This window comes from Macrobrachium nipponense, chromosome 40, assembly GCF_015104395.2.
Source record: "Macrobrachium nipponense isolate FS-2020 chromosome 40, ASM1510439v2, whole genome shotgun sequence".
In the NCBI taxonomy this organism is placed as follows: Eukaryota; Metazoa; Arthropoda; class Malacostraca; order Decapoda; family Palaemonidae; genus Macrobrachium; species Macrobrachium nipponense.
Window position 1 is genome coordinate 35,777,444 of NC_061101.1, and position 25,511 is coordinate 35,802,954.

The 25,511-nt window shown below is 36.4% G+C and overlaps 2 protein-coding genes across 9 annotated transcripts in view; both read right to left on the bottom strand.

Moving 5' to 3' along the window:
- The window catches only part of LOC135212082 (uncharacterized), a gene marked incomplete in the record, with an annotated part of 211,604 nt that extends 209,850 nt beyond the window's left edge, over positions 1-1,754 (bottom strand). For 3 of the 8 annotated variants that reach the window (XM_064245444.1, XM_064245448.1, XM_064245441.1), the window contains 1 exon segment: positions 1,504-1,747. 8 annotated transcript variants of the gene reach the window in all.
- Positions 1,755-7,772: 6,018 nt separating this feature from the next.
- The window catches only part of LOC135212083 (uncharacterized), a 46,900-nt gene continuing 29,161 nt past the window's right edge, over positions 7,773-25,511 (bottom strand). The window contains exons 6-7 of the mRNA XM_064245450.1: positions 18,097-18,960; positions 7,773-8,629 (exon numbers count right to left, since the gene is read on the bottom strand). Of these exons, the coding sequence (XP_064101520.1) occupies positions 7,932-8,629; positions 18,097-18,960 (1,562 nt within the window). The 3' untranslated portion in view covers positions 7,773-7,931. The remainder of the gene's footprint in view (positions 8,630-18,096; positions 18,961-25,511) is intronic.

Consider the following 25,511-nt stretch of genomic DNA (forward strand, 5'->3'; position numbering starts at 1 on the left):
AGAAGCCTGCACTAGATAATTATTTAAACAAATAGTTAAACATCAGTATAAGGTCATGAATTGCATAAATTTTTTACATATGATAATTAATTTTAAAATATTCGTTGTTGAAAAAGTAACTTGATTCCTAACTCAAATATCAACAGTTTTGCTGTGAACAATACCTACGGTGTGTTTGTGCTCTCCTATTGTTAATCAGGGTTGCCAATTGGTATGTGTTTACCCTCCAAACTGGGTATTAGACTTACATAAAACCGGGGAAATATAAATGAAATTAGAGTATCTATTTGTAGGATATATACATATTACAGCAATTTAATCATTACTGCATTACTATGACAACTAGAATTCATGGAAACAGTTTGTAAATGCATCGGCGTATGTGTGAAGCTCCACTAGATTGGCAACTATAGAGTCATTTTGCCGTCGTCTGCTCGTATGTACTTCAGAAATCTGTAATTTTTCAGGGTTAATTTGGTTGCAAAAAAGGGTAAATAGACATGAATTAAATAAACATTTTGAAGTAACAAAGTAAAGTTAAACTAAATAATGAGTAAACAATTAAGAGAATAAAGCTTTGCCCCTCATAACTGGGTACTCATGTGCTGCACGTAACTGTGTTTGTAGAGTGAGACAGCGTGGTTCAAGTGCAACTTGGAGTGAATTAAGACCAAAATGTGTATAATTACAATCAAATAAGCAGTGTGGAGTTTCAGTTGTGATGGCACTGAGGATAAAACCACCGATTACAAGGTAAAAATTAATTTCAGTTCATACCATGACCCCGGGAATGAAAAGTTTCATACTTTCACTAATATAGGCAACAAAATATTGATATATATTGTTCAAATAAGTGCTGGGAAGGCTGGGAAAGATGGTGGATTGTCTGTGGTTACGAACGGCAAGTCACGGGGTTGCCGCCATATTGGATTACAAAACTGCCTTGAAAACATATTTTACGAAGAGCTCACATGCTCATTTTAGTTCGTATGGCGCTTTCATATATCACATTATGTTGACGAAACTAAAATCTTTTGAATGGTATGCTTAAAGATGTAATTGTATTCTTGTTTCACCAATTAAATAACGAGTGAATATGGACGAGCCACGCGATGACGATGGATCGACTGCGGTTGTTTACCCTAGCTAGTAAACATACTACTACTATTTTAAAAACATTGTGAGAGCTGCACGTAAATACGTGTCATATGGACGATAAATTCGTACACAGACCGCACGGCCACATAGCCTGGCCTAATGCAAAATGTAAACAAAACACTAGCCTAGGATTCGGGTTGCTGGCTCACCTCGTCCACAAAGCTTTTGCGCTTCAATTAAGCCACAAACATTTCCCCAAGGAAAATGACAGGCCACAGGTCGTGGTTCATTTTTTTCATTAGTTCTTATACTTTCAGCAATGGATACTACACAGCTCGGCCACTCAATCTGCAACCAAAAATAAGGAGGAAGAAATGCAGACAAAACGAAGTGACGAGACCTTACCTTTTAAAAGATGGTTAACCACTCTAGTAGGTGAATCAGTAATAACCCTATGTCTGAATTTCCCGTCAAAGCTGTTTCATCTCTCTGTCACAGTATCATTATTTGTGCAATGTGCACCCTTCGCCTGAAAGGACTGGCATTAATTCACGAGTGTCTGGAAAGACATTTAAAGAGACAACTAGCAAGTGGTAGAGAAGCGCCGTCTATTAGGTGTGTACAATTCTTCTTCTTGCCGATAGTTGTAGTTATTAAGTTTATTGTTCATATCACGACTCCTTGCAATGTTCAACCAACGAACTAATTTTTTATACTTATGATCCATAGTTAATAAAGTCAAATTTTCAAAGTTTGTAGTCTTTTGATAATCATTTCTTCGGTCTCTGTTATGAAACTCACACTTGCTGGCAATTTACAAGCTTTTCTCAACTCATTGAGCGAAAGAGCAAGAGTAGCAAGATTAGGTACACACATGAAAGCATAAATCAAATTATGAGAATTATAAAACGAAGTAATAATAAACAGAACAAGAACAGTAGTGCGTGTAAAAACAGTAGCCCATCATGCTAGTAGTTGCGGTGTGGCCCAAACTTTTCATATTCACCGATACTAATACCATTCTCCCGCCCTCATAGAAAAATCAACTGCAATCGCTATAAGGTGAAAAAAGTTAACGTCGCACTTTAACGCATATTACATAATCAAAATGACGATTAATCTCAATTGTAACACTTGAATTTATTTGATTCACTGCACGATTCACGTTAGACTTTGAGGTCTCATTCACCATACTTCGAAAACAAAAGCACATAATGTATATGTCTCTTATATATTATATAATTATTATTAATTGTCTCCCCTGCCCCATTCTAGCGTACATAATCTTATCGTTGATCTTATGAATATAAACAGTTACGTTAGCAAAGGCAACTGAAATTTCTTCTCAATATTTTTGACATTCGGCAATGCCTTTCAGCCTCCTCTTGACTGCATCACCTTGCTAAGCTATCGATGAACCGCAGTGAAATTGAGTGAATACAGATAACTCAATTACTCAAACGATTGAGTACTCTTAGCAGACTAGCAACTGCGGGAAACTGCAATAGGAAAAAAATTAAAGTCAGCTAAATTTTAAATGGTAACATAACTTACAGGATAGTGAGTAATCTTTGTAGTTTTCTGTTCTCCAGAAAGGCTGTTCCTTGTGAGTGGGAGTTTGAGTTGAATATAAAATTTAGGCCAAAGGCCAAGCAATGGGACCTACGAGGTCATTCAGCGCTGAAATGGAAATTGACAGTAAAAGGTTTGAAATGTGTAACAGGAGGAAAACCTCACAGTTGCACTATGAATCAATGTTAGGAGAGGGTGGAAAGTCAGATGAAGAAAGAAAATGAAAGGAGGTACAATAAAAGGAACGAAAAAGTGGTTGTAGATAGGGGCCGAGCGGGAGCGAATATTTGATGGTGGGGATATGGAGGGGAGAGCTCAGTAAGTTGAATACTGTAAATAGCAGGTTTATAAGAGAAATATTTTCATACATGAAACTGACAACCTAAGAGCCACAGTGGTAAGAACATGTTCTAGGATACATGAAAGTGGGCAAAATATGTTTAAAGGCCAGCAGTTAAATGAGGCCAGTTAATGTGCATGCACTCAGATAAAAAGTTTGGGAGTATATAGCAATAGAAGCAGAAACAGAAGGTAGTTTGGTTGAGGTGGAAAAATTGGCAGACAAAATCTTTTTATGTGATTTTTTGTCTGTCTTACAACCTACACTGTAACTGTTAGGTGATTCATTATCAAGGTGATTTAAAGGTAAAACTGTGATTGATTAATTGCTAATCTAATAAATGATAAAAATGGTTGTCATAAAAGTTTCATATCTTTTCAAAATTCCATGTAATTAACATGAATCATTACTGAAGACCTCTTTTATGGAATCTGAAATATGGGGTTTCATTCTTTCATCTCGATACGATACATGAGAAATTCTGTCAATACGTGCTCTGTCTGCAGTATGGAAACATCACAAATTTAAGCTGACTAATTTATAACAGGATGCTGGCCAACAAAGCCAACTATGGATTTTCTGAATAGCTGGATGTTGAAGGTTCTGCTGAAGTAAAATTAGAAGGATTAAGGAAAAAGATGTGGAGATTCTCTTTAATTATTCATTATTACTTGAGAAAATGTTTTCATAAGTGGATTCTGTTGATATGTTAGCACATGTATGTTCTACCACAACTAATAGATACAGTGTTCTCATTCCAACCATGTCTCTTTCAAATCAAAATAGAGTTCAGAGTTGAGATGGGTATGGTTGATAAATATATAGAGTAGAAATAATTACATATTTGACAGCAAGTTCAACCACTCATTTATTTCCATTGAACATCATTGAACACTTACAGCAATTCTTGTTATCCCTACATTTACTGACAAAATGGCTATAATAAAGGCAAATTAAGCACCATCCGTTTTCATTTGAATTTTCTTACATTCAAATTTTCATGTCTATTGATATATCCCGTCAAGGAACTTGGTCTTCACCTCCAAACCTTTCTGAAGACATAAGATGTAATATTCCATTATCATAGACATCTTGTAATTCCCTTGATTTACTGCTTCTCAGATTTGATTGTAGAAAGTGAATGGCTTCTGAGAGATGCTAAGATCACTTTGAGATGACTTCAGCCTGAGCAGCATGGCAGCTGGCAAGTCACCTTTGGCCTTGACAAGAGAACTTCCATACTTCTTGTTTTCTTTTGTCTGACATTGCTACTCCTTAAAAATACAGTAGACTGCTCTCTTTCACAAAGTGGCTTCGGGAAGTCTGAATCATCATCAGATATAAGGTAAGAGAATAAGACATGAAACAGAAGGTAACTGCTGCATCAATTGATTGATTGACTTACAGACTTTTGGCATACAAGGCAAGCACTGGGGCAACTAAGGCCTTTCAGTGCTGAAACAAAATGGACAGTAGTAAAAGGTTTGAAAGGTGTAACAAGAGAAAAACCTCGCAGTTACACTATGATTCAATTGTTACGAGAGGGTGGACAGTAAGATGGAAGGAAGAAAGAGAACACGAATGGAAGTACTACAGTAAAAGGAATGAAAGGGGGTTGCAGCTAGGGCCGGAAGGAACACTGCAAAGAAGCTTAAGTAATGCCTACATTGCGCCACATGAAGTACACTGATGGCACTAACCCCCCTATGGAGACTAGCTACTGTATACAGTTTATATGTAGTATAATGTTTTTTCAGTCTTCCTTACAATTGCTTTTAGGCTTCATTCTGCTCAGCCTCTACTGAGCATGGTCACACCAACAGGCAGACGTACAATTTTAACAGTGAATCAGGCCTCCTCCTCTTCCTCAACAACCCTTTCTCCCTGATCTACAACTTTTTAAGATCATTAAAAGAGGGAGTTCAACATTGGCCTCTACCTCAAAAGGTGACAGTGAGTGCCCTTTCAGATACAAGATGATCACTATTAAACCTTTCATAAGGAGAGCTTTAACCTAATATTTTCCTTGGCACATTACCCACGAGGAATTAGACTTATCTCCAAAATGTTGATAAACAATGGTTACTACTCCAAAAAATAGGTCAATAAGGAAATGTATACCACATACGACTAGTGGAATAACAAAGATGTGCAGTTACAGTCAAATTCGTAAAGTACCATCAAGTTCTACAGGGATAGGATGCACTCAAGAAGGTACATATCTAGACAAGTTGGTCACAAGGAACATTGTCAATCGTAATTTCTTCATCACTGATGTTAAACACATCGGTGGACCTCACCATATAGTACTACCAAAATAGCCACACTAAAGACCTTTCTATGAAGAAAAAACTAACCCCAACATTGATAGATCCTTTAAGGCAGATTAATCAATCTAGTGTACCATTTCAAAATACGTATCTAGTTAGGGGGATGTTCCTACACTTACATTTGTATGGCTGCTGTGGTGCAAACATGAAAAATATCTGAAAGTCCTCTCCAAAGACACCCCACCACTAGAAAGCATGAGCTAAAATCTCTGGACAGATCCACTTTCACGGCATCCGATGGGAATATGGTACCTTGAGTGGTCAAGAGACCAAAGCAGCTCTTACTGTTTGACTGGAATATGAAGCAATCCCAAGACTGTGACAAGGCAGTGATGGAGTGGTTGGACATAAGGCAGAGAAAACTGGATTTTACATGTGATGGAGTACAACGATCTAAAAGTGAAACTGGGGAAAAAATCCCAGCTGCATTATGAAATCAGATTGAACAGCAAGATGGAAGAAAGCTGACAAAATATGATTGTTTGAGGTAATGAAATCATATTTGAGGTAATGAAGAGAGAAAAAAGAAAAGATAGATATAAACATGCCAGATTTTAAGATTAGGCAAAATGAGAGTGCAGTGAACATGAGACAAATAGCAAGGGGGAGGAGCAAGTTCTACTTGTGAGAGGAGAGGGAAAATATATTATGCATAAACACCTTCATCTCCAATTTGAATAACCCAAAAGACAAATTTCCACTCAAATTTAATAGACTATATTGTTAACTTTTGATTGTTGCACACCAAAATCAGTTATTCTGTAGCATTTTTTTTTTTGCAGCACATAAACCCAGATAAAATGTAATTCTGTACCATTTTTTTTCACATAAACCCAGATAAAATGTAATATTCTGTTTCAAGATCACTTCACTTTATGAGATGGGCAGACCCAGGGCCTCAACCAAGATGACATAAAAAATAAGGATGCCACACATAGATACACTGAGATGAAGCACAATAAAAATTACCTTATGAGAGGAGAAAACTAGTTATTATTATTACATTTCAATTAAACTGACATTAAGTGAGAAATATATAGATTAATAATAATTGTTGCATATTCAGGAAGGTCTTATCTGCATTCTCAAACATATTACTACCAAGTCTACAAACAAATGTAGAAAGTTACCCAATACATACTTCTCAAAAATGTACTGGGCAATAGTGCCTAGTCTCTATCTGCACACAGGTAAAAATGAACGAGCAACATCAATGCGTACGAGAAAAGAAAAGTGAATGAAAATTAAAACAATAACATATACATAGTACCAAGTTTTAAACTGGATAAGGGATGTATGAGAATTAAGGGTATGATTAATACAGGTGAAATCTTTCATGCTTTGGAAAAGTAACATCTAGGTAAATTCTTATATCAGAGTCCACTGTATGAAGAAGTGATAGTCTTTTTTTAAGAAATATCTTGCCCTTGGTCATGCACACCGTACTGTTTATTAGTAGTCCATACAACTAAGTAGCTGTTAATGTGTACACTAAAATTAAATACCATCTTATTTAGTGTTAATTAATTTATCATTTTATTGAATGTGTCCATACATTAAACAATAATGTTTGTCTTAAATTTCACAACTGAAAGATAAAATTACAAAACTGTTCCATACATGGTTAAGTTTGGACCTCTCTTCAAACTCATCTTAGGTGGGATATTTTTGCAAATCCCTACATCAGCAACAATTTTTAAACCAGTCAATAAAATATTCATATCAAATATGTCCAAAGGTAACCATTTCTCAAAAAGCATGAGCTAATCTAAAACAATTATCTATAATTATCATCAAACAAAACAAATATGGAAAATGTTTATTCTTTAGTCGACTAATGCTTATAATACCAGACAATACATATATTTTTACATCTTGGTCACAGGAAATATAGTTAAATATTTTTTTTTTTTTACATCACACAACTATGAACTATATATGATTACTAAAATGCTTTTCTGTGTCCATCACTGTAAATTATATTATCTTGTGCTACAAATCTGACAAAGTGTGACTGTATTGTAAATGCATGTGGTTGATTGGTCTGAGTGATCTGAAAACTCCAGTTTAATCTACTATCAGATTCAATACCCAGGGTTACATGTCTTAGTATTTCCTTAACTACTTTCCACATTAGTGTACATAAACCTTATTATAATTTAAATGTTATAATCTTACAACTCTTTCTTACATTCTTCCATATACGTAGTTCTTTGGCATAATGTCGTCTCTCTAAAACATATATCTTTATTAGTTGTAAACCTGTTTTCTTATTTAACATGTTATATTCCTACTTCTTTATGCATTGTTTCTTGTAGTTCCTTGACATGACGTCTTCTCTTTAATAAATATACCTACATATACTACGTATTAGTTCATACTAAACTCGCTATTGCTTAATACAATTGCATCATGTCTAGAATAAAAACAACTTTGGAAAATTTTTATTGTAAAAGCTACAAATAAAAATAAAACATAATGTGGAAATTATATTCTATTTATTGAAGTCAGTAAAGAAAACAACAGTTCATATTTTGAAAGTCACCCAAAGATATAAGAAAATATCACTACAATAATTTAGCATCAAATCATTATACTGGTACATCAAATACAATATTCTTACTTGAAGTCATACCATCAAAATCTTTATCAGATTCTTCATTTGCTTTACTTACATAAACTTTTTCCTGCAACACCTTACCAATTTCAGCACCATCATCAGAGTCAGAATCATAAAAATTTATCCCACCAGGCACCCGGGGTGTGACAACAGGGTTAGTTTCACCATTAATATTTTTTCCACTACCACCACTATTCTCATTATCATTCTCTCCTAATGCAAGACCTTGAGCTGATAGCAATTTCTTTTTCTTTCTCATATGCAAACTCTTATTTTGCCAGTTCAACAATGTTCTGACTGCAGGTAGTGTAAAAATCTGTCTCAAAAATCGATAGCCAACTGGACTCTTATTATAATACCTCATCAACATCAACATAAATTTAGGAGAATATCGATGACCAGTACCACTTCGGTCTTTAAGTAACATTTCATTTCTGAAGAACAAAACATGATCCTTTTTCATATACTTCTTCGCATCTGTCAAGATTTGGCGAATGGTGCCAACATCCTTAATTTCATCATACCTGCTTGCAAGCTCATTGTAAGTCATCAATAACTCACTATACCTCTTCCTGTGATACATAAGCTGATCCTTTTGCTTCTGTCTAAGCTCACGAATTTTATAATGGTCATAATAATCAATTCCACTTGCTGGTCTCTCTTCTGCAGCTGTAGAGAACAAATTGTAGTCATATTTTTACATGATCAAAACTATTTACAATAGATAATCAGCTAATAAAAAAAGTACAAAACTGCACCACTACTCAATACATAAATAATAATTGTTGTTATACAACTATTGCACCCCTCTTCCTCAGTACCAAAAGTATCTATGACCTCAGTCTTAAAAGGTTCCATCTAAGCATTATCTTACCATTAAAAAAAAAAAAAAAAAAAAAAAAAAAAAAAAAAAAAAAAAAAAAAAAAAAAAACAAAAAAAAAAAAAAAAAAAAAAAAAAAAAAAAGAAAAAAAAAAAAAAAAAAAAAAGTTCTTCCAACTTTTCTTCCTTCTTTATATTTCTATATATAATATTTACCTGATAATTTTACCATCTTTGGAATTTGACCATCATCCATTATTCAAGATGAACTATTCAACAATCTTTTTCCACTTTTATTGGTATGGTATGTTATGGAGTCAGAATAGTACGTACATGTATGCCTCAGTAAAGTCAATATATCATTCCATGATACCATATACATACACTGTAAACAATTATCTTTGATTATGACTGTGGGCAGTCTGTTGGATAATGTTCCCTTCTAAAAACTGCCACCATCATTTGATGCCTTACCAATTTGGGTGGATACCTTTTCATTCTAATTATACTCTGGTTACTCTTGCATGAGAGCTGAAGCAGAATTATTGCCATTTAAAAGTTTTATCACATTATCATTCTAATGGCAAACATAATGCGAAAAATAAATTTTAAGGCAATTTGTAGTCTCGGCATATTCCTGAGAGCAAGCTGGAATCAGTCAGTAATGATGTACCTAACTACAAACTACCTTAACATTCATTTGCTCCTGCAAAAATACAAACCATCACCATTTATGTAGGGCAATTATCCTGTACATGAGAGGTTGTCTTTCTCAACAGACAAGCTAAAACCATCACTATATACTTTGTTCAGTGTCTGGGAAATCTAGAGATGTATTTGTCCTTGCTGAGTTGCCAATCCTCCCAGTTAACCAGATTAATTTCTGTAATAATAGTATTTTCTGATGGGTTTGCTTGTTTGTATGGTGTTTTTACATGGCACGGAACCAGTGGTTATTCAGCAACGGGACCAACGGCTTTACGTGACTTCCGAACCAAGTCGAGAATGAACTTCTATCACCAGAAATACACATCTCTCACCCTTCAATGGAATGCCCAAGAATCGAACTCGCAGCCACTGAGGTGGTGGGCCAAGACCATACCGATCATGCCACTGAGGCGCTATCTCTTCTGATGGGTATTCACTTTTATATTTTGACTTTACATACATGAATATATTGTTGGTTTTTTTTTTTAAGTAAGCAAATATTCCTTTAAGCTTGTTTTGTATCTATTTCTTCTTTATCATAATACTAAGCTCAACCCAGGTCCACAGAAATGTATTTTTATATAGCAATGTCCATGGATTATAAACAATACCCTCTCTCATTCTGAAACTCTTCTTTCTGATTTCCAACACATTTCCAAGCTGCTGACTCTAGGGTTTAGGCAAGCCCATTTTATCCAAGCTTAATTCCATTCCAAGGCCCATGGAATGGCTCTGTATATTAAAGAAGGTTTCTCTGATTCTCACAGGCCACTGTATGAGTGTGAAAGTTGTTAAATATAGGTGGTTAAAGTTTGTGGTGGAATAATGTAACTTTATTTTGTTACCTAAAGCAACCTTAACCGCCTGGGTGAGAGTTGTGTTTTCCTCTCTTGGCCTTTTCCTGGTTCATTGCCCGTTTCATTTCCTTTAGTGTGTGTGTGTGTGATGATGTAACCACTTTTCAAAACTTGGACGACCTAAGTTTCCACCCCTCTCCAGCTCCACTCCTCCCAGAAGCAGTGAAGTCCCACTCCAACAGGGGTGTGAAGGACAGTTTACTCACTTGCTTGACAGAGGTCTTCTTAAGTGGTCTAGAGGAGGGACGCAGATTGGAACGAGGTCTGGACCTTCCCTGCTGAAAAGACTGGGTTGAGAGGGAAAGATAGACTTGGTGTTAATAGCAGAAGTCTCCTTTGGACGTTTCAAAGATTGAGCCACAAGATCATGCGTCAACGCAGCACTTCCTTAACCATCTCCTGTGGGGAGAGATGAGACTTATCCATTAGTGAGAACAAGCACCACAACTCCCACTTCTTGAGAGTGCCCAAAGAGAAAAGAGAGAGAAGAGTGAGAGAGAGGCTAATTCGGCAGACCCATCTCTGACTGCCCACCCAACTAGTCAGTCTTCAGCAAGAACCGGACAGTCTTCAATTTTTCTAGCCAGAGCTCCCACTGTCCAGTCTAAAATGTTAAAGATTTCCAAGACCTCATATAAATTCTTGACCAAATGATCCAATTCTGGTGGGGAGAACACAACTTTAGCTGAAGCAAAAGCAGATCGTCGAGAAGTGTTGACCAATCCAGAGAAGTCCCCTTGGGAGGAGGCAGACACTCCCAAAGAATGAGCCTCCCCTGTGGCATAAAAACGGTATCACTTCTTAACCCTTTAATGCCGATTGGACGTATTAAACGTCGATATAAATTGTCTGTTGGGTGTCGATTGGACGTATAGTATGTCGATGTAAAAAAGTTTTTTCAAAAATTCGCGGAAAAATAGTTGTAGGCCTACTAGGCGAAAACTTTTGAATCACGTGCCTTGGGGGATGCTGGGAGCTCACAGATCAAGGCATTGTTTTGTTTACAATCGTTACCCAGGTGCGCAAGCACGAATTTCTTTCTTCTCACACTAAAAAGTATCAGCGACACATCTCAGAAATTATTTTTTCACTTTGACATAATTTTTGCACCATTTTATATTAGCTGTTACATGGAGTATTATATATGAAAATGTGCACAATTTCATGTACAATACAACCAAAAACAACTCATGGTTGTAGCTTTCATCAGTTTTCAAATATTTTCATATAAATAACGATGTGCCAAAATTTCAACCTTTGGTCAACTTTTACTCTACCGAAATGGTCGAAAAATGCAATTGTAAGCTAAAACTCTTATATTCTAGTAATATTCAATTATTTACCTTCATTTTGCAACAAATTGGAAGTCTCTAGCACAATATTTCGATTTATGGTGAATTTATGAAAAAACTTTTTCCTTGCGTCCTCGCGGGAACTCTTCTGAAAAAATCATAAATTTTTTCGTCCAATTGTCGTAATGTTTGTACCATTTTAAATTAGCCGTTACATAAAGTTTTATATATGAAAATGTGCGCAATTTCATGTAGAATACAACAACAAACAACTCATGGTTGTAGCTTTTATCAGTTTTTAAATATTTTCATATAAATAACGATGTGCCAAAATATCAGCCTTCAGTCAACTTTGACTTGACCAAAATGGTCAAAAAACGCAATGTAAGCTAAAACTCTTACATTCTAGTAATATTCAATCATTTACCTTTATTTTGCAACAAATTGGAAGTCTCGAGCACAATATTTCGATTTATGGTGAATTTATGGAGAAAAATTTTTTTTCCTTACGTCCGCGCAGTAACTCTTCCGAAAAAAATCAGAAATTTTTTCGTCCGATTGTCGTAATGTTTGCACCATTTTAAATTAGCCATTACATAAAGTTTTATATATGAAAATGTGCACAATTTCATGTAGAATACAATAAAAAACAACCCATGGTTGTAGCTTTTATCAGTTTTGAAATATTTTTATATACTAAATAACGATAAGTGTCAAAATTTCAACTTTCGGTCAACTTTGACTCGACCAAAATTGGAAGTCTCTAGCACAATATTTCGACTTATGGTGAATTTATGAAATAAACTTTTTCCTTACGTCCGCGTGGTAACTCTTCCGAAAAAATCATAAATTCTTTTCTCCGATTGTCGTAATGTTTGCACCATTTTAAATTAGCCGTTACATAAAGTTTTATATATGAAAATGTGCGCAATTTCATGTAGAATACAACAATAAACAACCTATGGTTGTAGCTTTTATCAGTTTTGAAATATTTTCATATAAATAACAATAAATAGAAAAAATTTGTCCTTTGGTCAACTTTAACTCGACCGAAATGGTCGAAAACTGCAATTGTAAGCTACAACACTTACAGTCTAGTAATATTCAATCAATTAACTTCATTTTGCAACAAACGGGAAGTCTCTGGCACAATATTTCGATTTATGGTGAATTTTTTAAAACTGCTTTTTTTTTAATGTTCGCACGTTACGAATTCATGCATCATTTTGTGATAATATTTTCTCTGTGTTGCCTTGATCATTTTACAATGTGTTATATACCAAAATGATCGCAATTTAGTGTACAATACCACAACAAAAAATTAACTCGTTAGCTTTAACTGTTTGGCTCACAGCACGATTTGTATACAATTATATATGAAAATTTTTTTCGCGCTGTCATATATCCCAATATTTATATATAATAATGATATTTTTTTCATTTCTGATGGTTGCATACTAAACTTCAGACAATGACAAAAAAAGGAGCCAAAAATGAACTCTTAATCTTGAAAACTAAACGTGCTGTGATTTAAAAAAAAGAAGAAAATGTTTCCGCTTCGGCGCTCACTCGCAAACGCTGCCGGCATACGGGAGACGATTTTTAAAATACCGCTTCGGCGTTTAAGGGTTAAGGAGCTTAGAGGAAGGGAAGGCAAAAGATGCTTTTCCTAGTCCCTCTTGGAGACCAACAATTCATCCATCTCTCGAAGTACTCTCTTGGAGAAGGAGAAGGAAAGAACTAGCTAGGGAAGGCTGGTGCTGTCACTAGTTCTTTTCCTCGTAGGGAAAGTTGAAACTGGAGAATTCGGAGGAGCAGGCTCAAAGAAAACCAGAAAGTTGGCAAGAAAGAAACATAGTTTCTTCTTTAAAACTCCCATTAGATCTTGAAGTTGACGATGAAAAGGTGCGAAAACTGGATCGTCTTGAACTGACAAAGGAGGAAGAGGCAACGGTGGCACCAAGCACTCCAAGACTGGCGTTGAACATCCCACATCTGGTGACAAGCACTCTACAACTGGTGCCGGGCAAGTGGAAGTTGGCGCTGAATGAGCAGGAGCGGGATACTGCGGTGCTATAGCTGGCGCCAAGCGCCTAGGGGGAAACTGGTGCTCAGAAGCGAGAATCCACTTATGAAGAGGGTCAGAGCACTATAGTGCCAAAACTGGGCACTTGAAATATCTGAGAGATTCTGGGCTGTCCCATGAAGAGCGACAAGAACGCACTGAAGGAGCACCGGAAGGTGGGACCATGAAGCTGCAAGAAGGTTTGGGACTAAAAGTATCCTCCCTGTGACTTTACAGGAGGAGGAGAGATGTCAGAAACTGCAGAATGTCTCTTCAGAGGTCACCAGGAAACAACACTGCGCCGAAGGTGCTTCTTGTCAAGAGAAGATACGCAGCACTGTCCGACATGCCTTTCCAAAAGTGCCCTGTTGCACCCTGGGACTGTACAACAGGCTAGACGGCAGTCGCCTGTGTGCAAACCCTACCAGCCTCCCTTGGACCTCTGGTATGTCTTCTCCCTAGTGAGGGGGAGCCAGACAGCGACCTTCACCTAGAACGGGTGGGACGGACAGCCACTTGCACAGGAATAACACTAACACTTTGCACTACTCTGTCACTCATCATCTTATCAACAAAAGCTCTAAAAGATAGAGCTAACTTCATGACATAATTAGCTAAAAATTCGAACTTCCTGTTGAACCTAGATTCTAGGCTGGCAATGGTGTTAGTATTGGAAATATGGGAACCTGATAAAAGTCTGTGGCAAAGATGTCGGAAGGCTAAGAATTGGAGAAACAGGAGGCACAAAAGGGGAAGAAATAGTGCTATCCTCTGCCTCTGCAGGAAAAGGAATAGCCTTTAAACTAGATCTACTCCCGACTCTAAGAGACGCCTTCCTCTTCTTGTCCTTATCCAACTTCTGTGAATGAGACTTGAAAATTTTTCATTGTTGTCCATCCCACCCTTGACACTCTGAGCTTGTAAGATCTTTGGAACACTCTTGCTCTCTACACTTAATACATTTAGTAAGAATATCATAAATAAGTTTAAACAATCTAATTCTACATCCTTTGGTGCAGTACCAAATCCCAGAAGAGCTAGAATCTGACTTAATCGATGGAAAAGTGATATGGCTATCATTAGCTAACAGGCTAATGAACAAAAAATACCATTCAAGATGAATACTTCACCAATAATACTAGAAAATAATCCAGAAGATGAAGCAAAGACTGCGCACAAACCAAGATGTTAGTTAGGAGCTGGCAGAAAATGAATTGGAGCTCTCTGCTATTTTGTAAACTAACGGTCATAAAAGTGGGCAGGTCCTGTTCACCTACACCAGTGATGGTAGTGCCATCAAAAAATTTGTATTCTGGATTGCTGAGGTAGGAAGCTTTCAGCTATGTAATTGCTTGGTAAGTCACTTGTGTAAAATGTAATATCAGAAAAACTTTTTTCATACAAGCCCAGTCTCAAATTTGTTCCCCACAGGAAAGAGAAAGAAACTGAACCTCCTACTAAAGACGGTTAAAGTGCCAATAAGTGTTTGTATTGCATGAGTCGGTCTTTGGCTCTCTGTGACTTTGTAAGAAACAAGACAAGCCAAGGCAGACCTACAGGGAAATTTGTGCATCTGAGTACAAGAAAAGTTACAAAATTCGCTCTAATAGGAGCAAGCGTTGTTCTCTTCTCCAATATTTAAAGGGCACCGAAATACGCTAAGACAAGCAAGACATATTCTCTATGTGGCCTCTATCTTCAACTAAATGAAGATACAGCAAAGCATAATGTTACAACAAACCCCAACCAGACCGAATGAGTTCCTCCAAGTTAATTTTAAACTCTTCTTCCGCCAGCGGGCAACGTGGGACAGCTGCTGACAAGATGTAAACAAAAGAGCTTAAAGATTGCTCTTTCTTCGCAACCCTTGGCGACAGAAATCGACACTTGTTGATAGGAGACGACAGCCGCCGAGTGCTGTATCGCACCCTCCACGACTTGATGAAAGGAAGACAGTCTTAAGCGACTCAGGACTTGGCTAAGTCCCCACGAGTCAACTGAGGGAAAGAAAATGGGGTGCAAGAAAATGGGAAAGATTGGGAGGCGATTGGAAAGGAGTTACAACTACTCTCCTGCCTCATCCGAAAGCGATCGTACACACTTGAAAGCATTCTTATACGACAAGTTGTTAGAAAGCTCTCAAACTTGGAGAGAACCTTAGATACTATAGACAGTGTAGACTCGAAAGAGAAACATTAATCGAGCCAGTAGTAAGAGATTTGCTGATAGCTGTAGAAAAAGTAGACAAAGAACGAAGACAAGCATTACAAAGAAAGACGAATAGGCTAGCAGACAAGAATTTAGAATACCCAAAACATGAGAGATTGGAAAAACAGTCGAATGAGTTGACATTATATCGGAATGTGTAAAACTCACAACAGACACATTATCAACTCAATAAAATTGTCTATACCTATATTATATATGTATTATTATTAATCCTATGCATGCTAACACCTCAAACTAGGTGTTGATGACACCAGAATGCTCTTATGGAGCGAGGATTAACGTTTAACAAAAAGGTCCTTAGGCAAACGCTTAAACAGTCCTTATGCGAACGCTTTAAACGAGATTAAGACAGTGAAAAGGGTGAAGTAGGTATTGGAGGGCCCAGAACCCCATTGTCTTGTGAACCGACCCAGTTCCCTGGCAGCGGACACTACTAACTGTCGCAGGGTACTCCCAGGCTCGAGCTAAGTACAGACGAGGGCACCAACTCCTTACTTCTAACAGGGGAACGTGAAAAAGAGTGCACACTATGGAGGGATTTAGAACGTTCCCTTCACAAACTCAGTTCAACTTGTATTAGAACCAATATTAGGTTTAATGTTATTTTCTAACTTATTGATATGCTTTTCCTGAACGGCATGGGGAGCAGAAGGTGGAGCTACTAAGGAAGTCAATACTAGCACTATTAAAATGCCTAGTCCGAGTAGGGATAGCTGCAGATGAAGGGACACTAAATAGGATAGAACTGACAGGTTGAAGTCCTGACCTAACTAAGTGTTTTGCAATCTATCAGTTTCTCTTCTTTCCTATATCTGACATATTCAGGCACAAATTTTTCAGAACAATTCCCTAAATTCTTCACATATAGTTCCAATATCATACTCGGGACCCCTGCAGTACAAACGAAATGTTGATTTACTTCAAATTCCAACAGCCTGCTTACACCAAAATCATTCCTACATAGCCTTATGTTATTGATTTTGCTTCCAGTGAAAGATATCCTAGGAAAATGAAATTATAATACCATAAACAGGTGTAAAACAGCCAAACTTCATAGAATACCAACAATCGCCTAACCGCAATGGCAGCAAGGAGAATTCTGAAAAGAGCTAAAACATTCGAAACACACCTGGTGGAGAACAGGTAAACTAGACAGTCATCTGGGCAGCCACTTGATTTTTTTGTTTGAATGCCAGTAGGTAAGATTCATCACAAATAAAATTTCTTATAATTAGCAGCATTTATAGTCCTTGAAATCCAAGTTACCTGACTCCTAATCCTGAAGAAAGTCATCTGACTCCTAATCCTACAGAAAGTTACCTGCTGATTGGCAGCACCAGCAATACTCCTCACAGATCCCTAGGTACCCAGAAAGTAAGACCCTCACTCCCAATCAGCCAGACTTTAGTGGTTTCTGATTCAAGAGTCAACTTACTTGCCTTTCTCTTCCTATTAAAATATCATCTTCTACATTCCAGTTTCTCACAGACCTACTCTTACAAAGGGTTCACCTATGATGAGCACACCTCTCTAGCAAGCTTTACACCAATGGTTAATATATAATAGTGAGAGTCTACCTCTGCTGTGATTATTTGCATGCTAATGATCTGTACCTATATATGCAGTACACTACATACAAACCGCTATCATTCACAGAAAATTTAATAAACCAAACTACAGTATGGTACATTTTTCATTAAAGCACAACAACAGGCATACATCCCTTTTTTTGTTTGTTTGTATAGTGTTTTTACGTTGCATGACACAGTGGTTATTCAGTAACGGGACCAACGGCTTTACATGACTTCCAAACCATGTCAAGAGTGAGCATACATTATTTGACAGTATTCATGTTAGTTATAAAATTCCCTAAAATAACAAGAAGCAAAAACAGGGATGCCAAAATTAAATTTAGTAATCACTAAATATCTACATTACTTTATCATAAGCAAACAGACATTCCTGGTACTATCTACCTATGAAAATTAACAAGCAGTAGTTCTTTGATCTAATGAAGCAATTCAGCACTCATCTTAACCTATTGTAATGGCATAACATGAAATCTATACACTGTGCCTTAGACTAACATAATCTGACTTGACATGTGCTCTAGTTTGTGGTCAAGTTTGAGTATAAAAATTCAGCAAAAAGTAACAGTACTTACGTGAAATGTGACCATTTTTGGTTTCAAGTGGGCAATTTTCCAAGGAATCTGGAACCTCAGGTACACTGATGGGCAAAATTGGAGGAGTGCAGCGTTGAATTTTTGGTCCACAATCAGGTGTAGGATCTCCTGGATTATTGGGTACAGCCACCCACCGGACATTATGGGAATTCTTTGGTGCAACTAGATTACGGGTAGCACTGTCCTCCGTGTCAAATTTGTCAACATACTGATACATCTTCATTGATTTTAAAACCTTACATACACCCGTAGGAACACCAAATTTCTTTTTCTTTACATCTTCATCACTATCTGTCATATCAACAGAGTCACAAGGCACCGCATCCAGATCATCTGGATTTTGATCAGAGCTGAGAGCTTTGTCATTAGGTAAAGTCACTGCTACAGACCCTTCTGAGGTATTCTTAAGACTCTGCACTATAACTGGTGCAGATGAACCACTTGTTACTGTCAAAGATTTAGAAGATTCATCCTTCTGAATTTGATTTGGGAGAGCTGAAGGAAGGGTAACATACTTTCCAGAAACTGAACCCCCCCCAGATACTGTGGTTTTAACAAACACTGGGGTAGTTAAAACTTGACTAAGCCCACCACTAGCATTTTTTACGACAATAGATGTTGGAACTTGAAACTTGAGATTGCTGCCTGCAGAAGTCCCAGATGCTGATGTTGCAGCAGATGAAAAAGGACTAGAATCTTGAGAACCAGATGATTCTGAGTTTTTGTCAGAAATGGCAACAGGTGGCGATTCCCCAGGAGCACCTGGAGAATCTACTCTACATAGTATAGACGGTTTGTTTTTTGGCATTACAGCTCTATACGCAGCTGTCTGGTTTGATCCATCTGAAAAATATAACTATATTAATATTTACATAAAGTAAAAACTCAGTAAATTTACATTTCATACAGAAAAAGTGTTACAGTTAGTACATAAAAATTCTACAATTATCAATAGATCAAAATAAGGGTCAGAGACAGTAATGACACAAGCCAGATTCATGTACAAAAATATTTAATTACAATTATTATTATGAGTAACTGAAAATCTGGAGAAGGTATACTTCAATAAAGGACAGAGATCCATTATATTCCAATGTAACAGTACTCCAAGACCTATATGTCACCATAAGCTGTTTCTATACTGTAAAACCTGTAACTAGCTTTTCCTATACCTTCCATTAAAGATGGCTTTAGGCTATAACAATGAGAAAATTCTTACTAATAATTTTTTTTAGGGTACAGCTATTGCAGCATTTCTTATCACACTTTTATAACATTTACCCCTATCAAATGATCTAGGCTAGTGAAAACATATCTGCAGGTTATTAAATTAAAATAAGAACTCGAGTGACCACTAATTCACCTACCCTAAGCTTAAGCTGGTCTGTTCCCACATGACACTTTATAAGCAAAATACTAGACAAGGAAAGACTATTTGATTCATCATATATTAATATATCTCAGAAGGGCTATGCACAATTAGGCTCATATATGACTTCTTATACACTGTATCTGAGATTAAGTGTGTAAGATCTGCCAAAGCATCAGCTGATGTAAATTAATTTAGGCTTACCAAAACGAGAAGTCCCTTGAAATGGACAATTTGGTCTCATATGTTAACTGAGGACTATAGTAATACTTGCTCCCAAGCATACTTGAATATGATAATTATTTTCAAAGTTGAACATGATGGGAAGATTATAATAATGATAACATATACAAGAAACACATAAATGTAATGGTTTGAATGATTGATTGTGAGTTATTTGTATTGCAACTACAGGTACAATATCCTTTATCTGAAATCCTTGGGGCCAGATGTGTTTCGGTTTTTGGGGGGAAGGGGGGGGAATTTTTTCACCACATGGTACAATGATGGATGTTTCACCGTCTTTTTACCCCCCCCCCCCCCCCACCCCCCCCCCCCCCCGACACAATTTGGGATTGAAATATGTCTATAAACAGAAAGGAAGTAGAGGGCTGTCACTGGCTAACAGATCTCCATAGCAACCAGCCAGCCAATTAGCAATTAGGTTTTAGCTCTATTCTGTCTGAGAAAGAAGGTTTTACTCACATGAAGCTGATGATGTCATAAGTGCATGAGTTTTAATTACAGTGTTTTTAAATGTATGTAGTATTTTACCGATTACAGTGGGGCCTCGCTTAGTCGCGGATCAGCAATCACGGATTCAGTTAATCACGGGTTTTTCCTCGGACCACTTCTCAATCTATACCACTGGTATGAATCGCAGCATCGAGGGCTTGTCCGTTGTAGGCTAAGCCTTGTCCGGTTCCGGTAACCAGCAAATGCATGAACAGATTCACTTTATGATATTAAATGACATTAAAGGTAATAAAACCATTCTCACTTTATATATTATTGGCATATCTTCATAATATTATAGCCTATTCATGGAATAATTCCACATCATTGACATCAACTTGTAGTTGAATGGCCAGCAGAAATGTAAACATTGAGTTACACTTAACAGCACCTTTGCCATTCTTAACCTTTTAGAAATGTTAATAGTATTAGTGTAATTACAGTAGTAATAACATTTAGGAAAACATTACTTTTCAATTCGAACTTCATTATTGTTTTGGTATAACGTAATCAACTTCTCTGAACACTGCAGTCATACAAACGATAATTGTCATAGATTATCGTATTGTTGTTTGCGATCGGCGACGAAGCGTAAATGTAATAAAACCATTTTTTACCTTATATATTATTGTCATATATTCATAATAAAACGCATATCTTATATATTATTGGCATATCTTCATAATAAAAAGCCTCTTCAAGGAATAATTCCTTGGGGAATGCATTTTTCAAAAGATAAAAATACACTTTACATGTTTACAGCATGTAATGATTAGTTTATTTTGATGTGATTACATTAATTTTACAGTATGGTACTCTAAGCAGTACAGTAACTATTTTTTTTTTTATCATAAATGTATATTCATTCACGAAAAAAATACGTATGACAACCGTGACGTCACCAAACCTAGTCTCGTTGGTACATACTATTTTTACACAATGTGAGTGGTTACACCGTTCTACAAACTACCGATGTATTTTTACGTAAGTATCCTCTAAATTCTGTCAAAAATCACTTTACTTACTTTTTTGTGGAGCCCAAATACTACATATATCCCCGGAAAATTAACGAAATCTCGAATTTTATCATAGAGCAAGATTCACTAATTACTGTGTTTTCTTCTTCTTTTCATGACTAAATGCATTTTTAGGATACACTCATTTACAAATTTTCAAATACTATGAATGTAAATAGCAAAATCTCTCTCTCTCTCTCTCTCTCTCTCTCTCATCACTTACAGAAAAAACTATAATACTGATCTATTATTCTGTGATTTACGAAACTGCTTCAATACAACTTTTATAGTTGACTAAATGATTTTCACATTATAACAGTATACGAAAGAATATCTTATCACTATCCATGTTTCATTTCTTATCACCATAAAAATATTCAAAATACAAATTTCATTGTGTTATTCTCCAGCCAAGCTAGTAACAGTATTCTCGTCCCAAGCTGCTCTCTCAAGCTATTCAACAGTTACTCTCATCCCAAGCTGTTTCTCTCTCTCTCTCTCTCTCTCTCTCTCTCTCTCTCTCTCTCTCTCTCTCTCTCTCGCTCTCTCTCACTCTCCTCTCTTTTCCCCCCTCTCTCTCCTCTCTCTCTCTCGTCTCTCTCGTCTCTCTCTCTCCTCTCTCTCTCTCTCAATGAAATATGAATTACTGTATCATATATCATAAAAACTATTATGTACAAAGTTAAAAATAATAATAATCCCATTAATAAATTAGTTTCTTTTAGCAACTAAATTGTTTTCCAAAATAATTCTTTCAGTAATAAACGTGCATCAGCTGATTCTAAACGTAAACAAAAGACAAAAATAGATTTTTATTGCTGTATTTTGCTGTTCATACATTAATATTATAGTTGGGTGCAGTAATCATTATAGTAAATCATGTTTTTTTTTATCATAAATATGTTCATTCACGAAATAGATATACTATGTACTTATAGTTTGGTGCAGCAGCCAAATCATGAAAATAGAAAGGAATTGTTAGGTAATTATACTTTTGTTTGCTGATCTGATGAAGGGGAAATTGAAGATAGGAAAGAATAACTTTGAAACTGTCTTGAATTTAGTTTAAGGTGATAGTTGAAGACATATTTGGTGCTTGAACTAAAGTAGGCAGTTATAAATATTGAAATAGTGGTCTTGGGTGGGTTAATTATTAAAGTAGGCAGTTTAAAGCAATTTTTAGGGGGGTACCAGGATAACACGGGTATTTACTTATCACGGGGGTTCTGGGCCCTATCCCCCGCGATTAACGAGGCCCTACTGTACATGAAGAATTGAATGAATTCCTCCTCATTAATTTGAGTGCAAAACTGTTGGTTCAGATAATTTTATTTTTTTGCTTCAGAAGATATTCACAAACGCTGGGTTGACTGACATACCTTCAAAACAAAATTAATCTCTTTGATCTATTTCTGTTTAACTGCTGTTCACACCCTTTATGGTCCACGCAACTCACAAGAAAAAAAAATTTTTTCTTCCAAAGATGTATTACCTGTACTGCACATTTTTATGAAAACATTATGAACACACACACACCAACAGTGTCTGCATATGAGCAACTACCCATTGGTTAAGGAGACTCAAATAAGCAATATCTTTTGAGAGAGAGAGAGAGAGAGAGAGAGAGAGAGAGAGAGAGAGAGAGAGAGAGAGAGTTACAAGGATTAGGATATCTCAAAGACTTGTTAGTCCATCCGAGGAGACATCGTGTGCTCACTAATATGTAGGAGCAGGTTTTACTATGCATTCACTGTGTCCTAATGATTTTGTCTAGCTTTCTTTTAAGCTCTTCCACACTGTTGCTGTTTACAACTTCTGGTGGCAGTTTATTCCACGTCTCACATATCTTGTATGTAAGTAAAGAAGTTCCCACAATGGGCTGTGTTGTACCTCTTCAGTTCTAGTTTCCAACCATTATTTCTTGTTTGGTTTTCATTTAATGTAAATAGGTTACTGTCTACTTTTGTTATGCCTTTCAGTATTTTAAATGTTTCTACAAGTTGTCCTCGCAATCGACGTGTTTCTAAGCCATACATGTTCAGGCTCTCTAGTTGTCTTCGATAACCTATTTGCCTGATGGATGGAATTAACTTTGTGGCTCTTGCTTGTACTCCTTCTAATCTATTTATGTCTTTTCTTAGTGATGGTGACCAAAACTGTGCTGCATATTCAAGATGGGGTCTAACTATTGATGTGTAGAGCTGCAGCACCGTTTCCTTATTTCTGTATTTGAACTGCCTCTTTATGTATCCCACTAGTTTCTGTGCCTTCTTTTCAGCTTTTATGCACTGTTTTGTGGATTTTAAGTCCTTGGTAATAATGACTCCAAGGTCCTCCTCTTGTTCTACACTACTTATGTCATTCCCAAGCAGCATGTAGCTGGCATGGGGGTTGTTTGTTCCTATTTGTAACACTTTACACTCATCTATGTTAAAAGGCATTTGCCATTTTTTTTACCACTCACCTATTTTCACTAGATCATTTCTTAAACTTTCCACGGCATCTGGGTCTGCTGCATTTACACCTAGTTTGGTGTCATCTGCAAATTTGGCTATCCTGCTAGTTAAACCTATATCAATGTCATTAATGCAAATAAAAATCAAGAGAGGGCCAAGGACAGAACCCTGGGGAACTCCGCTTGTTACATCTGCCCGTTCCAATTCTTCAACATTTATTACAACTCTCCATTTTCTATAAGTTAGCCAGTCTTCAACCCAGTCTGCTGTTTCTCCTACAATTCCTAAAGCTCTAACTTTTGTCATCAGTTTCTTGTGTGGGACTTTGTCAAAGGCCTTTTGGAAATCTAAGTAGAGTATATCTATTGCTCTAATACTGTCATAAATACCAAGCATGTTATGAAAAAACTCTAAGAGGTTTGATGGGCATGATCTGTTTTGTCTGAAACCATGTTGGCTGTTTAACAACAAGTTGTTTTTATCAATGTGATCCACAATTTGATCTGCAATTATGGACTCAAAAATCTTGCAAATGACCAACATTAGACAGATTGGTCTATAATTTCCTGGCTCTTCTCTTGGACCTTTTTTGTAAACTGGCGGCACATTACCTAGTTTCCATCCTTTTGGTGCCTTTCTTTGTTCAGCACTTTTTCTGTAGAGTTTATATAGGTGAAGTACTATCTCTTCTTTTAGCTCTTTAATTTCTCTTGGATGAATCCTATCCGGGCCAGGAGATTTGAACTTGTTGAGTTTGTCTATTTTGTTTTTATTGTCTTCTTCTGTAAATATTATTTTGTCCAACAGTTCTGTCCCTTCATATTTAATAGGAGGTTCTGGTATTGAGAGAGAGAGAGAGAGAGAAGAGATAGAGAGCGAGAGAGAGAGAAGAGAGAGAGAGAGAGAGAGAGAGAGAGAGAGAGAGAGAGAGAGATTCAGTAGGGAAAATAATTTGAGTAACAGCATACATCCAATGACTCAGGTCAGCTGTTAGCATGTCAACCACCAACCTTATGAATTGACACTCTACTCTCCACAAAATTTTTTCACTTTTTAGAATTTCAGACAAAGGATTGTGTACCTCTACCAGCATCACTGTTGCCATAAAGATTTTTGTTTTTGCACATAAAAAAAAAATATATAAAACAAAATCAAATGAGATACATCTTAAAATTCTGAGTAAAATAAACGAATCTACATCAAGATAGATTACAGGGCATATGATTAGTTACATGTATCATGAATACATTTCAACAATTGATATAGATTTTCTTAAAATAAAATACACTATAGATTACTGCAACATATGGTACAACATACAAATGGCTAAATTATGGTATATGCATAATGATTTACAATTCATCAAGAAGACGAGTTTCTGCAATAAAACTAAAATTCCTACAAAAGTTGTACATTATATTTTCTAAAATTATGGCCAATCTACTATTACTATTCAAGAGAAAGCAACTTCTTAGTTCCTGAAGACTAGGGAATTTGACCAGCAAATGCCTACTGTAGAAAGATTTATTCCCTCCATCCTTCAGGCAGCTGTGGGCCAACAATGTATAACCAATATGAAGGCAACATAAAATAACCTCCAATTTCTCAGCATTAACCCTTATTTCCAAGGACGTACATTCAAAGAAATTTCTTTCATTTTGTTGGAAACTATTTATGCCACTGTGCCTGACAAAAATTCTATGCTGATTTTGAAATGCAGAAATATATCTTGAGAGGGAATAGAACATTGCTGTGGGACCAAATCTACTGTTACTCACTCAGCTAATTGAGCTGCATTTTCATTTCCATAAATGCTTA